The sequence below is a fragment of the Chiroxiphia lanceolata genome, chromosome 20, assembly GCF_009829145.1.
Source record: "Chiroxiphia lanceolata isolate bChiLan1 chromosome 20, bChiLan1.pri, whole genome shotgun sequence".
Classification (NCBI taxonomy): Eukaryota; Metazoa; Chordata; class Aves; order Passeriformes; family Pipridae; genus Chiroxiphia; species Chiroxiphia lanceolata.
In genome coordinates this window covers 4,261,612-4,281,855 of record NC_045656.1, presented here as the reverse complement: position 1 = coordinate 4,281,855, position 20,244 = coordinate 4,261,612, and the positions used below count along the sequence as shown (strand labels likewise).

At 48.6% G+C, this 20,244-nt stretch overlaps 1 protein-coding gene across 3 annotated transcripts in view; it reads right to left on the bottom strand.

Annotated features, from left to right (window-relative positions):
• Positions 1–351: 351 nt before the first annotated feature.
• CAMKK1 (calcium/calmodulin dependent protein kinase kinase 1) overlaps positions 352–20,244 on the bottom strand; it is an 88,317-nt gene continuing 68,424 nt past the window's right edge. For all 3 annotated transcript variants that reach the window (XM_032707498.1, XM_032707500.1, XM_032707499.1), the window contains exons 10-16: positions 16,690–16,889; positions 15,956–16,009; positions 14,934–15,007; positions 10,962–11,049; positions 8,993–9,121; positions 8,558–8,661; positions 352–530 (exon numbers count right to left, since the gene is read on the bottom strand). In XM_032707498.1, the coding sequence (XP_032563389.1) occupies positions 458–530; positions 8,558–8,661; positions 8,993–9,121; positions 10,962–11,049; positions 14,934–15,007; positions 15,956–16,009; positions 16,690–16,889 (722 nt within the window). In that variant the 3' untranslated portion in view covers positions 352–457. The remainder of the gene's footprint in view (positions 531–8,557; positions 8,662–8,992; positions 9,122–10,961; positions 11,050–14,933; positions 15,008–15,955; positions 16,010–16,689; positions 16,890–20,244) is intronic.

The following is a 20,244-nucleotide window of genomic DNA, read 5'->3' as shown; positions in this document are numbered from 1 at the left end:
CACACAGAGGTGCTTTACTCATGCATTCAATAAAACAGTTGCCCTTTGACACAAAACCTGGCTCCGACGTCGTTTTCCCTCCTGATGCTTGAAATAAGAGAACACAAAAATGCAAGGAAAAAACCTCTGGGGTGAAGGACCCCTGAGAAAACATTACAAATAAACCCACATTCCTCAGCCAAGACACCCAAGGACAGAGCCCAGGGGTGAAGCACAAGTGGAGAGCAAGGCACACACGGAGGAGGGCACGGACACCTCGCCCGAGGACTCGCTCTGCTCCTTCTGGCTGCTCTGCTCCCCCTGCCTGGTTTTCTGGGTGGGTCCCATTTTGGTGGCTTTTGTTTGGTGGTGTTTTTTTTGCTTTGCAGGCCCCAGAGGGGGCGATGAGGGCGATGGTGCTACACAACACCACGATGGGCACAACAGCAGCAGCACGAGCGTGACCGGCCGGGCGGCCTCAGGACGTGGCTTCGTCTTCACACACGTCGGGCAGCTCCGGGTCCCTGGATCCTTCTCTGCTCCCTTGTTTGCTACAGGAATGGCAAAGGAACAAAGAGGTTATAGGCACAGAGCAAGGCAGGGGATGTTTTGTCCAACCCAAGTCAGCAATATCAATATTAAGAGGGAATAGCAATGAACCAGCCTGTTGTGCTGGTACTACAAAAAACACCTCAGCAATATCCCTGCAGTGATGTGCAGCTCGTGCCTGGACACCTGCTTGGTCTCTGCACCCCAAAAACTGAGTTTTGCACTTCCCTGAATGCCCTCCTCCAGCTGCAGCATCACAAGGAGGTATCTGGTTCTTGGGGAAAGTCCTGCAGACCAGCAGCAATGTCTTCAAATTATCCAGTTTGTATTTGGAGAGTTCTGGTTTGCTTTCCTTTAATTTGATTTTTTTACAAGGATCAGAGGGATGGCTTGATCCCATAACTGCTTCTCCAAAGCCCTGCTGTAAATGGCAATAAAACTAAATGTTTCCACCAGAGCTCAGTCTGTCCTACACAAAAACTGTGTGATTTCAGCCTCTGTGAGTTTGTCTGGTCCCCAAAACAGCAGTACCCAAATCCTGAGAGCAGCAGGCATAGAATTATAACCAAAGTAACTTACTTGCATTGCACATTCACCACGATACCTTCAGCCTTTTCCTCCTATTCCTAATTTCTGATGTTTTCTCAGGTAGAAGGCTTGAGCTGTACCTGCACTCTGGGGCATCCTTGAGGAGCAACACCTCCACCCAGCCCAGCCATCCACAGACAGCCCATGGCCAAGATTTGACCAGAGAAAACTGTCACTGCTCTGGACTGGATGGAGAAAAAGGGGACATCTCCAGGGGCCACCCACAACATCCCACAGCAGCGACCGATGGCAGGCTGATGCCTTCACCTAAAACCCCATTTCTCCATCATGAAGATATCCACAACATCAAGGAGGTGATGATACTCTAAGAATCTCTGTCTCCCAGTGTGTCCAGCCTCCCTCAGGACAGCCTGGCTGCATCATGGAATTGTGGAATGGTTTGGGTTGGAAGGGGGACCTTAATGCTCATCTTGTTCCAATCTCCCCGCTGCGGGCAGGGACACCTTCAACTAGACCAGGTTGCTCAGAGCCCCATCCAACCTGGCCTTGAACATTTCCAGGGTGGGGCATCCACAACTTCCCTGGGCAACCTGCTCCAGGGAATTCTGCAGGAGAATCTGCATGGACAAGCCAGCTCTGCCGGGGAGCATCAGCACTGCTGCACGTGCCTGGAGCACACGGCATTTGGGAAATGTGGGTTTGGAGCTCTGTCTGGGAACAACACTGAAAGGACACACAGGGCTACAACAATTCTTGAAGAAACCAGAAACGATCAAAAATCACGTTCTCTTTTCCCTCTGCTCCAGCAGAGCCCTGCAATAAACCTGACCTTGAACCCAGGGACCATTTCCCTGCGGGGGAGGCTGAGGAACAGCTCTGTCTTCAGTGCCTGTCATCACCCTCTTTAAATGACTGATCACCACATTTAGCAGCAGAGGCTCTGCTCTCTGGCACAGCCCAGCATATCCTGCTGCTCCTGCTCCCTGCCTGGGCTGTGTTCCATGTTCCCCCACCACCCTGAGCAGCCCCTGCCTCTCCAAACCCTCGTGGCAGGATGAAAGGACCCTCACGGTGCAAACACCAGCCAAAAACCTGCTGCTGTGGAGCAGCAGAGACCAGGGCACCAATGCTCCACAGGAACCTTGCTCATGCTGTGAGGCCTGAGGCTGGGTGTGAATCTCCCTTAAATTACTCTTTGTAAGAAATAAGATTGTATTTCTGCTACATTTTCTAAGCCACAGGCGAGCAAAGCCTGACCTGTGCAATTATCCAGGAGAGGACGTGGCTGTTCACCACGGGAGCTGCAGGGAGATCACAGACACTGAGGGTGTTCTGTGTCCAGCAGGGAATGAGCCTCACAGCCCTTCCCTCCAAAACACAGGACAGGGATGCAGTGAGACAACCTACTGGATCACAGCATATACACACACCCCGGCAAGCGCTTAATTCCTCCACTGAGCCCCCACTAAATACCAACACTCTGCCCCCATCCAGGCTGCTGAGGTCCCTTCCTGCCCATGGAGAAGGCAGCAGCAGGCAGTGGCACCAGCTGTCCCCACCGGTGCCACGTCAGTCCCCATCCTCCTCTCCTGCCTTCTCCTATTTTTGGAGAATCTCTGCGAGTCCTTCCTCACTCAGAGCAGGCGACATCCTGGCTCCGGCTCATCCATTTGTCTTGGAGTGATAAACCAGGAGCCAGGCAGAGCCTCCAGAGCGCCAGAGCTGCTCCCAAAGGTATTCAGAGCCGTGCAGCTCTTTCCCAGCCTCTCAGCCCAGCCCAGATCTTTCCAGGCCCGGCTGGAGGCTGTGTCCTGGATCCTGGGACTTCACACCAAGATGTTTGTAAGCAGCTTGTCATGGTTTGCATCAATGCTATTCTGTTATTGAACAGAATTAACTGGCCCAGCCACTTCCTAGAAGGGTCTGTGCAAGTGGTTGGACAGATGTCCACGATTTGATGAAGCCCTGGCTGAGATGGGGTTGGGAGCAACCAATTTCAGTCTTCTCAGTGCTGCACCAGAGGCAGAAGCACAGGGGAGCATTTGGAGCAGAGATGGCTCCACCTCTATTTCTTTTGCATCATCACTAAATAATAAACCTGAGCCCAAATTCCAAAGCTTAGCCTTTCCCAAATTCTGTAGCTATCCCCTCCACAAACATGGGGCTGAGCACCAGTTCCTGCTAACACCCCTCTGCCTTTTTTCACCCCTCCCTCCCTAAAAGCAGTTGAAATGCCAAAGAATCACAAATAGTAATAATAATAAAGAGCATTCATAAACATTAGTGTCACACACAGAGAATGAGTGCAGCAAAACTCCTCCTACAGGAAGGAAGGAGGGAGCCAAATGTTCTCACTACCACGCAAATCACACAGGCTGAGGAGGGGACACACAGGCTGAGGGGGTTTCTACAGCACCCAGGGGAAACACAGACACGGAATTACCTTAAAGATGGATGCAAATGTACGGATGTGTTTAAGAGGAATCTGTCCCTGAGAGCAAAACAATGAGACAAAGGAAGAAAGTGATCATGAAGATGATGGCAGCAGGCAAAGGAGCTTGTATTTCTGCGCCTTAACGAGCCTAGTGAGCAGAGTGGAATGGAGGAAGGAGCACCAGCCACATTCACTTGCAGCCTGAAGGACAGATGAGGACAGGCACTGGTACAAACCCACTCCAGCCCCTACCACTGCTGAAAGCTCCAGACAGCTTCCAGCACACTGCTGATGTCCCTGGGCCATGTACTTTGGCTCCTCTGGAGGTTTTGTATCCTATCATGGCCTGGCATCACCACTACATGCAGTGGGGCAGAGCCACAGGAGCAGTGGGGCCCTCGCTGGAGGGACCTGCCGATGGTGGGTCATTCCAGAGGAAAATCCTGTGCCACAGCCTTGGTCCCATGAGGGTACCTACCTGCATGTGGGGCATGGCTCTTCCCATAAGGCATGCAGTTCTCTCTGCAGTGAAAACTGATAAGGTTTCTGGTTGGGTTTCACTCTGTCTGACAGCATCGACATGGTCCCCACCCAAAATCTCCCCAGGACTGGAGAGACAGACACCGAGCACCAACAGAGACCAAGGGAGCATCTTTAGTGGAAACATCTGGCAAATTTAAACCCACCCTGCAGTTCTTCCCTTGTCAAAGCTGATGCTGTAATCTTGGCTGACTGAGGAGAACCTCTGCAGCCTATTTTTGAGCAGCCCTATGGCACTGAGCCCTGGAACTTTCTCAGCACCAAGTCCCTGCAAGGCAGGTGCCTCCAGGCTGCTTTGGGAGAAGCTGTTTCTGCTTGGAGACCTGGGTCAGATGCTTTTTTTACCTCCTTTTCCCCCTTGGCTTCCTCATGCCTAACTTACATGAATAATATGGCCTTAAGGGCAGTGATGGCTATTTTGCTCTCTTTCTGGGAAGGCTGGAAACAGAGTAGGCTTTTTAAATATCAACTGATCCCCCATATAGGAGCTGACAACCACATTTCATCAATAGCAATAGCAGCCATTATGGGAAAGTAAATTGGGTCTGTCAAAACACAGCAATTAATTTGATAGGTAGTAGCTGCAATTAATGAGAGCAATAAAATGTGGTGAAGCCAGTGCTGACTCAATTAGGAGAAACCTGGAGCAGGCAGAAGAAATGCAGCAAACACAAACCCAGAACTCAGCTGTGAACAGCTGGGCTTAAAAAAAAAAATACTGTGAAACTGGAAAATTAGAAAGAATTCTGCAGCCACTGTTAATGATGGGCTTGAACCTGGCCACAGTCTGCAGGACCTGCAGGGCTCCATGAATCTCTGGGAGATCCTGCATGAAAGGCAGGACCCAGGGACACCTGGACACCACCCTGGTGACAGGGTAAGGTGACAGCTGGCAGCACTCACACGACTCTGGGTGTGCAAAACAAGAACTGCTAAATGGGGGCATCTTCATTTCAGTTCCTCTCCACCTGCTGAGTGTGCCTGCACTTAACAGCTGCCTCTTAAACTGTTCAGTGCTGATAAACAGAGCAATAAATAACAGCCAGGAGAGGGTTTGCTTCCTCCAGGTCTAAGGAGTGCTAAAAAAGCCTTCTCTCCTCCCAGTATTAACTTAAGAACTATTTCAAATCACGGGTGTCTTAATGGTGTCCTCTAAAGGAACCAAGGCTACCAACATGAAAGCCCCCCTGCTATGGCATGAAGCACTCCCAGCAACAGAGCCCAGCACACTGTGTAGGTAATGCAGGGAGAAATGAACAAAGATTCAGCCACATGATTCAGCTTCTTCCTCTCCAAATCCCCAAGAGTGAGCTTGAAGGACAGCTCCATTTTAAGAATCATCAATTAGGCATCAAATGCCAGAAAGCAGGCTCAGCTGCCAGAGGATTTCCTGCAAAATACATCCTCAGAATGGGCACAGATATAAGATGCTTGAGGCAGCAGTGAGTGGGGCTCCAGCAATTTCCCATGCAGCCCAATTAACTAAATTGAATGCGAAACTGGAGTTTTCTAATTGCTTTTCTTTTTCTCTTCCGTAGCAACACAACCAGTTGTTTCCTACCTATAACTAGAAGGAGATGCAATTACAAAAGCTGATTTAGCTCTCTCTAAAGACACTGCCACTGGGGAGGAGGAGCTCTGTGGAGGAGAGCTTGGGAATGTGTGGCTCATTTTTGTCTCAGCCCCTCGTGGGCAACCACACGTCCAGAGAGCAGCGATGGCTGCAGGCACTGCTCTTCTGCCAGCTCCCACTTCTGGGGTCCCCTCTCCAGCTGCAAGGGTGCTGAACATGCAGAAACCCTGCAGAGCCTTTACTACAACAATTATTCTCTGCTCCTGCAAGGTCCTAAAAATTTACAGCAATGTCGACTCACTCGAAATTTATTTTAACTACCACAGTGATATTCATAACATTGGCACTGATATTATACTTTATATGTGTACTAAGAGGTGTTTTTCTAGGGAACAACCCACTATGAATTAAGGACTGGATGAGTTTAGTGTCTACTCTGTTTGTCCCTGTGGAAATAACACTGTAATCAAGAGATAACTCACTGAACAATGAACATACCCATTTAGACTCAGTTCACTTACAATTAATGTCATTAGATTTAACACATCTATTTAAATTTGAAGCAATTTTCATTAGATTCAGCCAGTAAAGCATTTTCCAGAGTTTGAAATAATAATAATAATAATCCACATTCCTTAAAAGGAGCATCCCTGCTGTAGTGTTTAATATACAACACTTTGTTGAAGAGACTTGGCCAGTGTTTTCCTTTTAAACAGAAGGGGTTTGAGACAGGTTCTCAAAGCTCCAGTTGTGCATGAATTAATTTAGGATAAAGTCAATTGTTACTGCCAAAAACTGGCACTGATGGCATGAGACTGAGAAATTAAGAGCAGGGATTAGTGCAGTGGAGAACTGGCACATTCAAAGGCCATTCACAATAATTTTGGACATTACACTGGCTGGGCAGAGGCCAGCCCAGCATGGTCACAGCTCCACCCCTGGCCTGAAAAGTTTTTATAAACTAAGGGCACTGGACACAGCAGCACAAAAGTGGAAATTATACACTTCAAAAAAACCCCTTTTAGTTTGCACAAGGAGCCTGAATAAAACACAGGGCTGGGATGAGCAGAGACAGCAAAAGATGCTGGGTTTGTATAAGCTGAGAAGAATTTGACCAGCAACTTTACAAAGGAGGCAAATAAAAGTGGAGGCTTTTACAGCTGATGTTGAAGGCCTAAAATGATTTTAAAAAGGATTAGACACTGATTATGTGGCTGATCAGAAGCTTCACAGCTATGTGAGATCTTTACTTATTCTGGGAAGATAACAAAGCACCAGCTCCAGGCAGGAACCAGCCACAGAGTTAAGGAGTTTTTCCACTAGATGGGTAGTTGGTGGTACAGGTTTTCAAGCACCTCAAGTGAAGGTGGGAGGGAACAGGTCCCTCTTGGAAACAGGCTCAGTGTAATCACCTTGAAATATCAGTTCAGGCAGGGTTTGAAAAGAAGAAATCCTGCCTTGCTCTGAGTGAGCTGTCAGAGACACTGGGAAGAATAAAATACATTTTTCTTCAAATTTAGTAAATGTTTCCCCATCTCAGAGTAATGCAATGCAGGGACCAGGAATGATAGTGAAGATATGGGTAGGGACGTGTGTCCAATTAACAATAACTAATTTGGAAGGCAATGAGCCAAGGGAAACAAATGAGGACAAATCCCTTGTGCTAAGCTGGCAAAGGAGCTGTGACTGCCACGCTCCAGAAATGTCCCACAGCAGCACTCGTGTACAGGGTGTTAAAATGTTAAAGTGCTGTCAGGCCCTGGACTCCAAGGCAGAGTGTTTAGTGAAGTCTCCAATACACAGTTGGGACCTAAAGCATTATCATCCTTAATTGAGCTGAGCCCTCAAATCCCCACACACCTGAGAGGCAGAGAGAGACTCCTCCAATTGCATTGTCAGTGGTGCAGTGAGAATCAGCACTCCCTCAGGGGAGTCTGCCAGGCATGGTGCTGGGATTTTGGGTGGAAAAGCATCATTTTGAGACGACACAGCTTTGTTGTGAACCAAGCCTTACAGATCTTGTGGGGTGAAAACTTTATTTATATAAAAATGATTGCCCCAGATCATTTTTATATAAAAAATATATACAGCTGGACCAAGCTAATGGTCCAGCTGGCACTTACTGGACTGATGGCCCAGAATCCTGTCTCTGAAAGGAATCAGTGATAAAAACGAGGGAGGAATAGTAAGAACCAAGTAAAGGGCAGAGGAATTCTCTCCCCACCCCTGTACATACAGAACATCACGTTTAAAAGCTGCTGCTGAACCTATTAGTCATTAATATGTCTATTCCCTTTTTAATCCCAATATAGCCATTTATACCCTGCCTCCAAAACATCCTGCTGCAACATGTTCCACCATTTCACAATTGTCAGTGTGAAAAAATACTGAATTGTGCTCTCAAATGAAAAAGCAATTTCAAAGTGTTCTTCGTCTGCCCACGTGTCTCTGCCCAGGCTTGGGCCCCAGACCACAGTCAAACCCCATCGTCTCATTTTGAGTTTAAAAAGCACACAAACTGCTCATCTGGTAACCATTTCTGTTGTCCATGAAAAGGAGAGAATAATGAAACCCTCTAATATATATCCAGACTAGACTCTAATTAAACTTATTTTGCTTCACCAGTCTCTAATGGATCTTTGATCACAGCGTATTATAAACTAACAGGTAAAAAATCAGACCCAAGTTTAGCACCTCACATGTGTTTAGGCCAAATCCATCTTACAGAGAGAACTGCATCTATAAAAAGAGCTTTTAGGCTGTATTAATGCATTGTATTTCAATCTGAGAGGACTTGAGGTAGATTTTATCTTCAGTATTTGATTTAGAGGGGAGTTCTGTCCTTAAATGCTACAGAAAAGATTTGCAAACTGCCTCCTCCACCCTCCCCACACACCACCTTTGCTCTGCCAGGCAAGGCTCTGGATACCTACATCAGCAAATTCCCTGGGGCAGACATGGATCTCTCCTCCCGCCTCGTCTGGACCTCGAAGGGATTTCCAAAGGAGCGTTTCCTTAGCATGGCCTTCACCAGGATCTTGGAGGAAGAAAAACAGACCAGTGAGAACAGCAGGACCGACTCCTTGAAGGCAGTTCAGAGGAGTAGCAGCAGCTTCTTTAATAATTCAACAGGCATTTAACAGCGTTACAGCAAAGAGCACGAAGAGAAGGAACCCACAGAACAGCTACTTGACACTCAGGCTGCTGCAGTGCTCTGACACAACAAGTTCACACTGGGTGGAAAGGCCAAGCTTCCCAGGCCAGCAGCACATGTGTCCCCTCTCCAAACCTCCTCCACCAGCTGAAGGCTTCAGCAAAGCCCCACGCTCTCACCCAGCGCAGAGGACGTGGCTGTGGTTTGTACCTACCACAGCTGGCAAACTGGGGATGGTCTTCACCGAGTTCTTCACCTCCTCCTCGGTCACCTCCACCACGGAGCAGTGCTCCTCCTCCAGCGGCAGCGGCTCCTCTCCGCCCCTGGTCAGCCAGGGGTGCACCTGGGGAGGGACAGACACAGCTCTGGCTCTGCCTCCCACACCAGAGCTCTGTGATAGTGGGGTGAGAGGGAAACGGGGCACAGGGTTGAGCTGTACTGCTCCATTTGCTCCATTTTCCACTCCCAGCAGTGCTTTTCAACCAGCTGCCTCGGAAATTTCAGACACCGCAACGTAGGAAAGATATTGAGCCATTAGAGAGTGTCCAAAGGAGGGCAATGAAGGTGAGGAAGGGCCTTGAGGGGAAGCTGTGTGAGGAGCAGCTGAGGGTATTTGGTGTGTTCAGCTGGAGAAGAGGAGACTGAGGGGAAACCTCATTGCGGTCACAACCTCCTCAGGAGGGGCAGAGGAGGGGCAGGCCCTGAGCTCTGCTCTGTGGGGACCAGGGACAGCACCCAGGGAATGGCCTGGAGCTGTGTCAGGGGAGGTTTAGGTTGGATATTAGGAAAAGGTTCTTCCCCCAGAGGGTGGTTGGGCACTGACCAGGCTCCCCAGGGCAGTGGGGACAGCACCGAGGCTGCCAGAGCTCAGGGAGGGTTTGGACAATGCTCCCAGGGACAGGGTGGGATTGTTGGGGTGTCTGTGCAGGGCTAAGGGCTGGAGTCAATGATCCTTGTGGGTCCCTTCCAACTCAGCCTATTCTGTGACTCTGTGATTTTGGTGCCTGGACAGATGGCATCCCCTAATGCCCAGTGCTGTCACACCCACTGCCACCCACCAGCACCTCGGAGGAACACAGTCACCTCTGAATCAGGCCTGAAACGCTTTGAAAACCTGAGTTATCCAGAGCATTTTCATCTTTTTCTCTCACATGCAGCAGAGGAAAGCCCCCCTGTTCCTGCTGTCTCTTATGGAATGGTTTTCTTGGCTGTGAACACAAGGAAAGCTCTGTCCAAGGGCATGGGCTGAGCCCAAAGCCCAGCCTGGCACTGGGGACATGTGCTCTGTCAGCATCCAAGGCAAGTCCCCAAGCACACCAAGCACCTTCAGTGCATGGCCAGGGACAAGAGCCAGCACCCAGCTCTGCTCCTCTACCCAAGGGATCTTATAGGATGCACGTGAAATGCCTTGCAAGAACCATCAAGCAAAATCCCATAAATACAGCTCCAAAGGACTTCTCACATCACTGGCTGTGACCTACTGGGCATGGAGGGAAGAGATATCACTGGTTTTTTTCTAAAAGCTTAACCTTTCTATTGTCAGCTTTGGTGGCAAACGTGCTGGTGTTGGCCCAAGACAAAGCAAACAAGCGTTGTGTGCCCTGCAGAGGATGCTGATGGATCCCTTTGGAAACCTTGAGATCCTCCAGCAGGTTTGAGGCCTCAGTGAGGGGTGACAGGAGGACAGCAAGCCCATGCAAAACCAGAATAAAACCAAACCCCGTGAAGCATTGTGCTCTGCCAGGCCTATTCATTCTTTCTATTAATAAGCATCTCCCAAGTAATGGTGAGAGAAACAAATGTTCTGCCTTGAGGCCACTGACCACACCAGGACCAGAGGAGGAACACACATCCAACCCCTGTAACAGGTCCAATACTGCCAGCACAGGCTCTGCAGTCCCCCTGACAGCGTTGATTCTCCCAGGGATTCACTGAGATCAGCCAGATTTTGAGTAATTTTCATTTAAATAAGCAAACAAGAAAGCTTTTGTCAATATTCCCCAAGCAAGAAGCATCGACAGAGCTGTGGGATGCTGCAAAATGAGCACTCTCCCTTTCCGACACGGCGTGCCAAGGAGAGCTCCCAAAACAAACACTGGGAACAGCTCTGCCTCATTAGAAGGTACCACAGGAACAACAAAATCAGCTGAGACTGAAAACTCTAATATCAAAGTCCAATTTACCTTAATTTCAGGGACTGTTATCCTTGTTTCTGGATTTTTATCGAGCATGCGCAGCATCAGTTCCTTGAGCTCATCACTTATCTGTGCTCTGAGTGAAGAAAACAGCAGCAGTCAGTTAACAAGGGAATTGTAAGGGCTCAAGATGTGCCCAGTTCTTACTGCAGTTACTTGGTAGGGAACCTGCTCCACTCAGGAGATATTTTCTCTGCAAACCTGGCTTGAGAAAGGAAGGTCTTGTTGGCTTGGTTCCTCCTCGGGCACCACAGTTACAGAGCTTGGTTATCCTGTTCTGCCCACTAACACAAAGGCACTCTCTCAAAATGCACAAGGAAACATCAGTTGAATGGATCTAAGAACATTTTTAAAGACAGCACATCACAGGGAAATTTCAGAGGGCAGATTCTGGGACAACAAAACATTCCCGAGAGCAGAACTGAAGTTGAACTGTACAAATCAAGAAGGGTAGAGCTTGATTTGCTGAACCTGCATCACGAGCAGCTGTGTGCTGGATGATATTCAAATTCCAAGCTAAGCCTGCAGGTTGTGTTAATTAAATTGCTTCCACGAACACTGATGGCAGCCAGACAGTAACTCTGTATTTCCTACCTGTACAGCTCAGCCTTGGAGTAACAAAAGGAGGGAATGAACAAATGTAAGAGAAAAACACATCATTTTTACACTATTTCCAATGCCACAGTGCCTGAACTCAGAAGCCACTCTGTTCACATGGAGCCCCTGGTCCTGCAGTTTGTCCCTCAAGCCCAAAGGCTGCAATGACTCCTGTGGTTAATGATACAGGCAACGTCTTCCAAACACACTAGATCTGCGTGATCAAAGTGCTGCTGCATTAAAATGCCAGCATGTGACAGAATCACATTAGGCAGCTGAAAGTCTGTGTCACAAATGACTCCTGAAGAACTGCACAGAGATGGAATTTGGCAGCACAAAACGTCACTGCCCAGCAGGGCTGGATTTGAGACTGAAAACACTGGTGAGGACCAGGTACTGTGCCCACCTCCTCTGCAATGCCCCAAGCAGAGAAGGGAATAAACCATCACAAACCAAAATGAAAACCACATCATAGTAAAGGATATTTTAATCTGATGAAAACGGAGCTGCTGTTTGATAATTTATGAATACTTTACATGGGCTTTTGGTTATAGGATCTTTCCAAAAAACCAAAGAAATGCTGGTCACTCAGTGGGAAGGGGCAGAAAGCGGGTTCAGTTTAAAGTCTAACCACATTCAGAGTTGCCCCGAGGGTCTGCAGTACACAGACAATACAGCCCAGACAAGAGGAATGACAGGATGAGTCCTCACAGACTCGGGTGACAATTTAGGTGGGAGTGGGAAGAAGGGTGCTGCTCTTGAGATGAGCTCCAGCCACAGAGGAACAGCAATGGGCAGTGACAGTGCATTTAGCAGGTCAGAATAAACAGGCTCCTCCCAGAGACAACACCGATGCAGGTGAGATGGTGCTTTTAAAATACTTAACATCAGTTCTGTGCCAAACTGTCAACAGCTTTCTTTAAGATACAAGAAATAGAACACATAATCACCTAACATTTCTGGGTACCAGACTGATTTCTGTGCAACACAGGATTAATGTCATAAGGAAAAGCCCTGTAAACAGGATCACAAAGTGTCAGGTGGGTTATGGCCACGCAACAGATCAGATCACATCACCCTGTGCCTGATTTCCCCTCTCTCCAGTGTGCCAGGGGAGGGATGCACGCTGAACCTGATGGCATTTTTCACCTGAAAAGCCTGTGCTATCTGGGATTTCTCACAGTCACGGTCCTGTAACAGCTCTCAGGAAAATGCCAAGCACCACAGAGCTCAGTGCCCATTTGGGAGGGCTGCCAGCACCACGGATCACTTTACAGGGTGCCTGCAGGTCAGAGAACACTGTCCTGGACTTCACCAGGAGGGACTGTGCAGAGCTTCTGACTCTCTTAATACATGTCTAAACAGAAACTGCTCCAGCTTGTTTTTCAGTCATGCCAGGATCATCAGGGTGTGAGCCAACCCCATTTACCTCGTGTCACGCCAAGGGCTCAGTGACATGAATGAGAACTGCAGTGCAATAAATATTTATCCCAGCGTCTCTAAGGGAAGGGACGGGACAGTGACGCTGGTACCTTCAGCTCCATCTGTCCTACAGCCTGTCAGGAAACAGGCAATGAGTTTCCATGGGCTGTCTGCAAACAGGAATGTGTCTTTTGTAGCCATGGTGAAATACATTGAAACCAAAATACTCCTAACTATAGCGAGGTGCTAATTCTGTGGGAGGTCAGGGTGGATCCACTCCAGTGAATTCCAGCTTCATGTGCATCTCTGTCACTTCTATCTAACAAACAGATGTGGTTTGGACAGCTGTCAACACCCAGTAACCCTCTGCTCCAACAACCTAACCAGGGGTACAGCTTTTTATAGACTGGGAGAGCAGGTCACTGAGGAATCCACATAAATCATGCAGCCCAATTATCGCTGAAGGAAATGCCTGAATGAAGGAAAGGATCTCAGCACAACCCAGTCAGCCCATTAAATGTTAATAACTTACTGCAGAAGCAGGTGGGAACAGTCACTTGTGAGCTGACTGCTAACCCAAATACAGGGTGGCTGAGAGAGGGTGGGTGTTTTGCCAGGACCCGAGCAAGGGGAGAAGGCTGCCAGGGAAACATAAACATTTTGCTGCAGTGCTGTCAAGACAAAGTCCTGCCCCATCTGCAGAGCAACTGGTGGGAACATGGCAGTGGGGCACGACCAGCCTTTGTGCTCCTGATGCCTGAATCCTGGTCACCTGGTCCTGCCAGAGCTGCTCCACACCCAGGACTGGGGTCTGTGTGTGCTAACACATGGGTGACCTTGTGGCCCAGGTCCTTGGAGATGTGTTCCACCACCAGGGGCAGAGATGGCCCTGGCTGAGCTTTCTGCAGTGGCTGTGCTTCCCTCAATGTAGAGGTAATTAATGCAGCCCATGGAGCCCAGGGCATGAGTCAGATGACTAAAGCAGGGTAGGCTGAGGACCCATCACCTTCTGCAGACTCAGAGCCTGGGACTGCCAAGGCAGAGGCTCAGCCCTTCACTGTAGTGTTTGAAAATTCAGTAAGCATCTCACAAAACTCATGTAATGGATGGTGGATACCATCCAACATCCACCATGGTATCACAGGCTGCCTGACAACATCCATGACTTCCTCTCTAATACCACACGTGCCTTTCATTAGAGTTTTAATTTCTTTGTGCTTGAAATCAAGTAATTTTATCTGTATGTTTTTATTAGAATGAGCAGTTGGGTCAAGAAGGTAAAAAATTCTTTGGCCGACTACTGTGCTGATTTGGGAGGGAAAACAAAGAGTCCAGCTTCGGCTACTTCATCTGACAGCAACCAGGAGAAACAAATTAACCACCTGCACAAAGGACAAACCCATGTTTTCCTGTGGTGTGCTGGAGGAGGCAGAGGAGTGGGATTCACTGAGCTGTGGTTGTGTATCTTGGGACAAGCATCCTTCCATCAGACACTTCTCCCAGCTCCAAGGTAAGTTCAAAGGGGAGGGATGCATTTACTCAGACCAAGACTGAGGTCTATAACCACACTGCTTTTGAAAATGAATACACTGAATCATTCCAGAGGCTGCCACATGGGGAGAAACACAAACCCCCAACCAAACCATGCACCTGGGTCAGAACTTCTCGGACCCATAAAGAAATCCCTTCACTTCCAAAGGTTTCAAGAGCCATTTCCTTTAGTCCCTGTCTGCACAAGAAGGACACAGGATCAGCAGAGGCAGCTGTAACACCTCAACAACATCACCAGCACAAAACCCACGTGAAGGACCCAGGAGAACACAGAGCACCTCACCCACCCATGGCTGTCCCTCCGTGGTGACCCACTGGCATTTGTGCTGCACAGAAAATAATGCTGAAAACTGAACTTTATTTTACAGTAGCAGAGTAAAGTTTACTCACTCTTCTGGGAACTCCACAGGCTTGGTCTTGATCCTGTTATGAAGACCCAGAATGTATTCATCTATAAAAGGGCACTGTAAAACAAACAAGAGATTTTCCAGTTGTCAGAGGTCCTGGCACAACTCAGGCATTTGTCATTCATGTAACACGAGTGCACTCCCTGTAATCCCTTCATTTTACACAGAGATGGAAATAAATAAAATCTTCCCCCCCCCTCAATAAATTGATTTGTTCCTTATTAAAAAATAAATGCAGAAGAACAGCAGAGGGATCTAGGGAATATATAACTGGACTGGGATATCCCCCTTCATCCAGCCTGCCTGGTGACCATGAACTGGCTCTGCCATCTTCCCTGGTCACTTCTTACCCCTGAGCTGGCTGCCTGATGCCTGTGTGGTGGGATCTGCAGTGGTCTGGGTTTGGGCAGGAGTCCAGATAATATTCCTGCACACAGAGACTGCACATACCTGCTGGGAGAGTGTGGGTGGGAAAAGGGGGTTCTGGCCACAGGCAAGGAAAAAAGCCATGACAGGACATTCAGTTTGCAGAAGGCAGCTCTGAAGACCTGGCCTTGCCAAACTGGACTCCCTCTGGCCCAACTCAGCTTTGGCAGGCAGAGCTTTCTGTAATCTGGTTTGCTAAAGTGCTGCAGCAGCTTGGGATCAATCCTGTGCCTCCCTCCATGCTCTGCCTAAATTTCTAAATAGAGAATTTCTAAATAAATGGCTCATTTCTAAATACAGGCAATGTGGACAATGCCCCCCCTCAAACTGTTGTTGGTGCTGTTGATGCTACTCTGGGTTTGTAGCACAAACAATGTCTCTGCAAACAGGGACCAACACAGGAAATGATCCTTTCCACAGATCACAATGTCAGCCCCTTCTCATCCCCAGGGGGATCTGGGAGCTTGCAGAAGGTAGGTCTTTGTTTCTAATACTTGCCTTTATTTGGAAAGGAATGAGTCAAAAGCCAGGCAGACAGACACTGCCATGCAGGGCTCCAGCAGCTGAGAGCCAGCTTACCTTCCCATAAACAAAGCAGTACAGGGTGATTCCCATGGCCCAGACATCAAGTGCCTGAAGAAAAGCAGGTACAGGCAGTCAAGGAGATGCATCACAGATGATCTGAATGAGCTGCATTTTCCCACTAATTCACTGAACACTATTAGTATGGATTTAGCAGTTTCTGTGTCACTGTGGAGGGTCTCTTTGAAGTTGGGCTCATCAGCAGCACACCTGGGGAATGAGGACTGTGCTGGGCCAGGCACTGCTTCCTTGTCCTTGCTGTAGAGGACTGTGACCAGAAAGCAGCCCCTTCTTACAGGAAATTACACCATTCAGGGTTGAATCTCAGAAGACTTCCAGGCAAAAAATCCCCATTAGAGCCTACCCCCTGTCTGCATTACCACCCTTGGCAGTGCCTTCCAGGGAATCAAGATATGACCTTGGTGCCCAGCAGCCCCCTGTGCCTCTTGATTATTTTGGAAGGGAACCAAGAGCTTCCTCCCTTCCCTTTGGGCAGGAAAATGGCTGCTGCCTGGGCAGGAACCCACAGCAAAGTGTCTGCCCACAGCACAGAACGACCCATGTGAGTTTTGTCAGGACTGGACAGAATTAGAGCTTCAGTTTTACTAAAGAACAACCCTCATTTGCACCAGAATCGCTGGGTGGGCAACAGGAGAGGATGCAGGTGTGGTGCTGCCCTTTGTGCCATGCCTGGGGGTCCCTGGAGGCACCAGCTGTGGGCAAAGACCTACCTTTCCACTGAAACTCTTGCCAGTCTGTGAGATGGCCTCGGGTGCCATGAAGGCTGGTGTCCCTGCCGTGCTGGAGAGCTGGGCATCATTCCCTTCAAACTGATTGCTGACTCCAAAATCAGCGATTTTGATGTGCCCATCATCTCCTAAGAGCAAGTTGGAAGGTTTGATGTCCCTGTGGATGATCTTCTGGTAGTGCACTGAAAAAAAACCCAAAACAGGAGCATGGTCTGCCATGGCATCAACACACCTGGGGAAAACCATTCCAGGAGGATGAACACAAAGGTGCAAGCTCAGGCACCCCACCCCAAGCTGCTGCTGGAGATACAATACAATGTAGAAGAAATGCCATTTCCTTACAGCCATTTCTTTTGGGTGCCTCACTGGGACACAATTCTCAGAAATCCATCTGTCACCAGGAATTTAGCAGAGGACAGACATGAACTCAGAGAAAGCTCAACCAGTGGGACCAAGCAGAGCTGCTGGGGAGGGAAACCACTCAAATCCTGTGGATTTGCTTGGCCTTATCATACCAGGGGATGTGCTGGGCAACTTGCTGTATTAAAGGTTTACAGGTTCCAAATAAAGAGGTTAATTTTAAATTTATTTATTTTGAAACTGCAGTGCTGCAAAGCTGATCAAAAGGGGCAGAGCCATAGGTAGAATGAAACAGGCAACAAGCAGCTGAGTGCCAAGTCCATCCAATAGCTCAGAAATCAGTGGCTATTTCCAACCCAGAAGATGGAATAATGGAGCTCCAACCTTGCAGCAATCACCAGCTGCTTGGTGCCAGCACCCTGAGAAGGTGCTCTCTACCTAACCAAGCTTTGTAATGGAGCCCAAGAATTACAAACCCTTGCAAAGAGCTTGGAGGTTGAGATGCACTGCAAACAACAAGAAAAAACCCCCTCTCATATGATACTGCAGTTGCAAGACAGACATTTCCAGGCCACTGAGTGAAGCAGGGAGTTCTAGGAAAGTGGCTGATTTCTCAGGAACTTGGAGAACAACTTTAAAAATAAACCCCCCAACTTTCAGAACATAAAATGGCCCCAAAAGCAGAACTGGAGAAAACACAAGAGACTTTACTGAACGGGAGAGGAAATTCTCTAGTTCTGCCCTTCCCAGGGGACCGGGACCTCTCAGCCTCCCTCCTCCCCTGGCCCCAAGCACTGTTTTCACATTTCCTTCTTGCAAATAGAGCACGTTTGTTTTTATACCTCCCCATGAGCTCTTTTCATATCTCCTAGGAAATACACAACTGGGTGGAGGAAAATGCTGGTCCAACCCTTTCCTGCTTTTACAAACCTGGTCCATGCACTGCCACAAAGGCAGCCTGCCCTACAGAGCACCCCAGTTTGCACGTTAGGAACAAGAAAGAACAAACTTCACTTAACTATCTGCTCTTTTCAAGCCAACTTTCCACCAGGCCATGCTTGGGGAAGGGAAGTCACACTTGCAGATAGTTTTTCTGCAAGGACCACTCTTAGTTTAAAGCAGTGTTGGGGGATGCTGTCCTTGGCACATTAAAGAGACCCAGCAGACAAAAACTTGCTGGAGAGCACCAGCACTTCCATCCTCTTCCAGATGTGCAGCAACTGTGTGGCCAGGCTGTGATGTGAGTCAGTTAATGCTGTAACAGCCTGGCTAGACAGTCAGGATAAACACTGAAACCCTGCAACAACAGCAATTAGGAGGAGACATCTGCTCAGCAGCAAAGCTGACATTTCATTATGGTAATATAGGGAGAGCAAAAAAAAAAAAGTGAGGGGGGAATGAAGTTTTCCTTCAGGAAATGAGCTGCTTTTCAGGCAGGTGTCTGTTATCTTACCACAGGACTAAGATTCCCAAAGCCTCTAAAAAAAAAAAAAAAAAAAGAGGCCACAAATATATGTGGGTCATACAAGTACATCCCAGAGCTGGATCTGTGAAAACTGAGGGAATTACACTAGGCAAGCAGGTACTCCAGGCTTTCCACAGAGGAAAGTAAAAAAAAACCCAAGCAAAACAAAACCACAAACCATTTTCCCTACCATATAACTATTTATTTTGTGAAGTACATTCCCTGTCCCTGCACAGCCTAACGAAGCAGAGGAACACCGTGGGCAGTGTGCTCAGTGCCCATCTCCAGCAGGTGCTGCCTCTGGGGCACAGGAGCAATATCAGTGTTGAACAAAGAAATGAGACACACCTTTTGCAAAAATCAAAGCCATCAAACAATGGCCCATTTGGCCAATGAGTATTTGGGTTTCCCAGACCAGAACATCCACATGCTTGACGTGAGCACTGGGGACAGCAACGGTCTGACCTCAACTGCTCCGAGGAGAAAATCAGCACAGGTGCCTTTGGGACTGAGGAGCCCAGGCTGTGCTCTCAGGACTGAGCCTGACATGTCTCAAGGCTCTGCAGTGCCATGTCCCAGGTACTTCTGCACACCTTATTATTTAAACTGGGATGGGAAGGGGACAGATGCAGAGGGGAAGTGATTGGGCAGGTTGGAGTGGTGGTTCTGGGAGCAGTGTCCAACACACACACTGTGCTGCTTTGGGTGACAGTAATGGAAGTCTTGGGCCAGCTGGCTCAAAAGGCTTCTGCTATCTCCAAATCCCCTTCCCTATCCAGCTGCCTTGTGCAGAGGCAATAGCCAGAGAAGGACAGGGACTGTGCACTGAGCACCAGCTGGTGTAAATGAACATCACAGCTACAAAAACTGTAAGAGCAAGTGCTCATATCTGCCAAGATGTGATTCGGTGCCAACCTGATGAGGGCAACCTGAAATCCTTTTTCTGCTCTGAAGAAACAGAATTCTTAAAATCCCAGCCTGCCAGCTGCTGTGGGCATCCTTCCCTGCCCAGCTTTCCAAAATGGGCTTCAGCCTTCAAACTGCTCAGGCTTATCCTGCGCTGTGTCTTGCCACTGGTACTGTTCAGTATAATACAGAGCAAGAGATACCCTCAAAATCATGCCCAAGTCCACTTGCAGGCAGCAGACAAAACCTGGCTTGTTTGGGAGCTGCAGGAAGGAAGCAGGACTGCTCACCTGCAGGACACCAGCACAACTAAGCTTGGAGAACTTTGCAACCTGCCAACTTCTGCTGCAAGTCCAGATCTCGTGCAGATAGACTTGCAGGGAGAAGAGCAGGGATCAATTAATTCAGCAGGGCTGGCCAAAGGCTGCCTGGCCAAGTAGCAGGACGTGCCCACGGTGACACACACACCAGAGCCACACGCTGCAAAAAGAGACCAGGGGCAGAGCTGCCTTGTGGGAAAGGTACTTGCTAAACCAGCATGATCTGCATTTCCAGCACAAGACACAGAGGAAAAGATGGTGTTATCCCTGCAGAACTCCAGAGGGAGAGCTAAGCATCTTAGAAATAAAAGCCTACCACTAATGACACACACCAGACTGCTAATGACTGTACAGAATGGCACCAGGAGCACAGAGCCCACAGAGCCACCCCAAGGGGAGCAGGTGACAGCCACAGTCAGTCTAACACAATCACCAGCATAAACCAACCCTCTGATTTCACCAGCCAGAAGTATCTGGGAGCAAGTT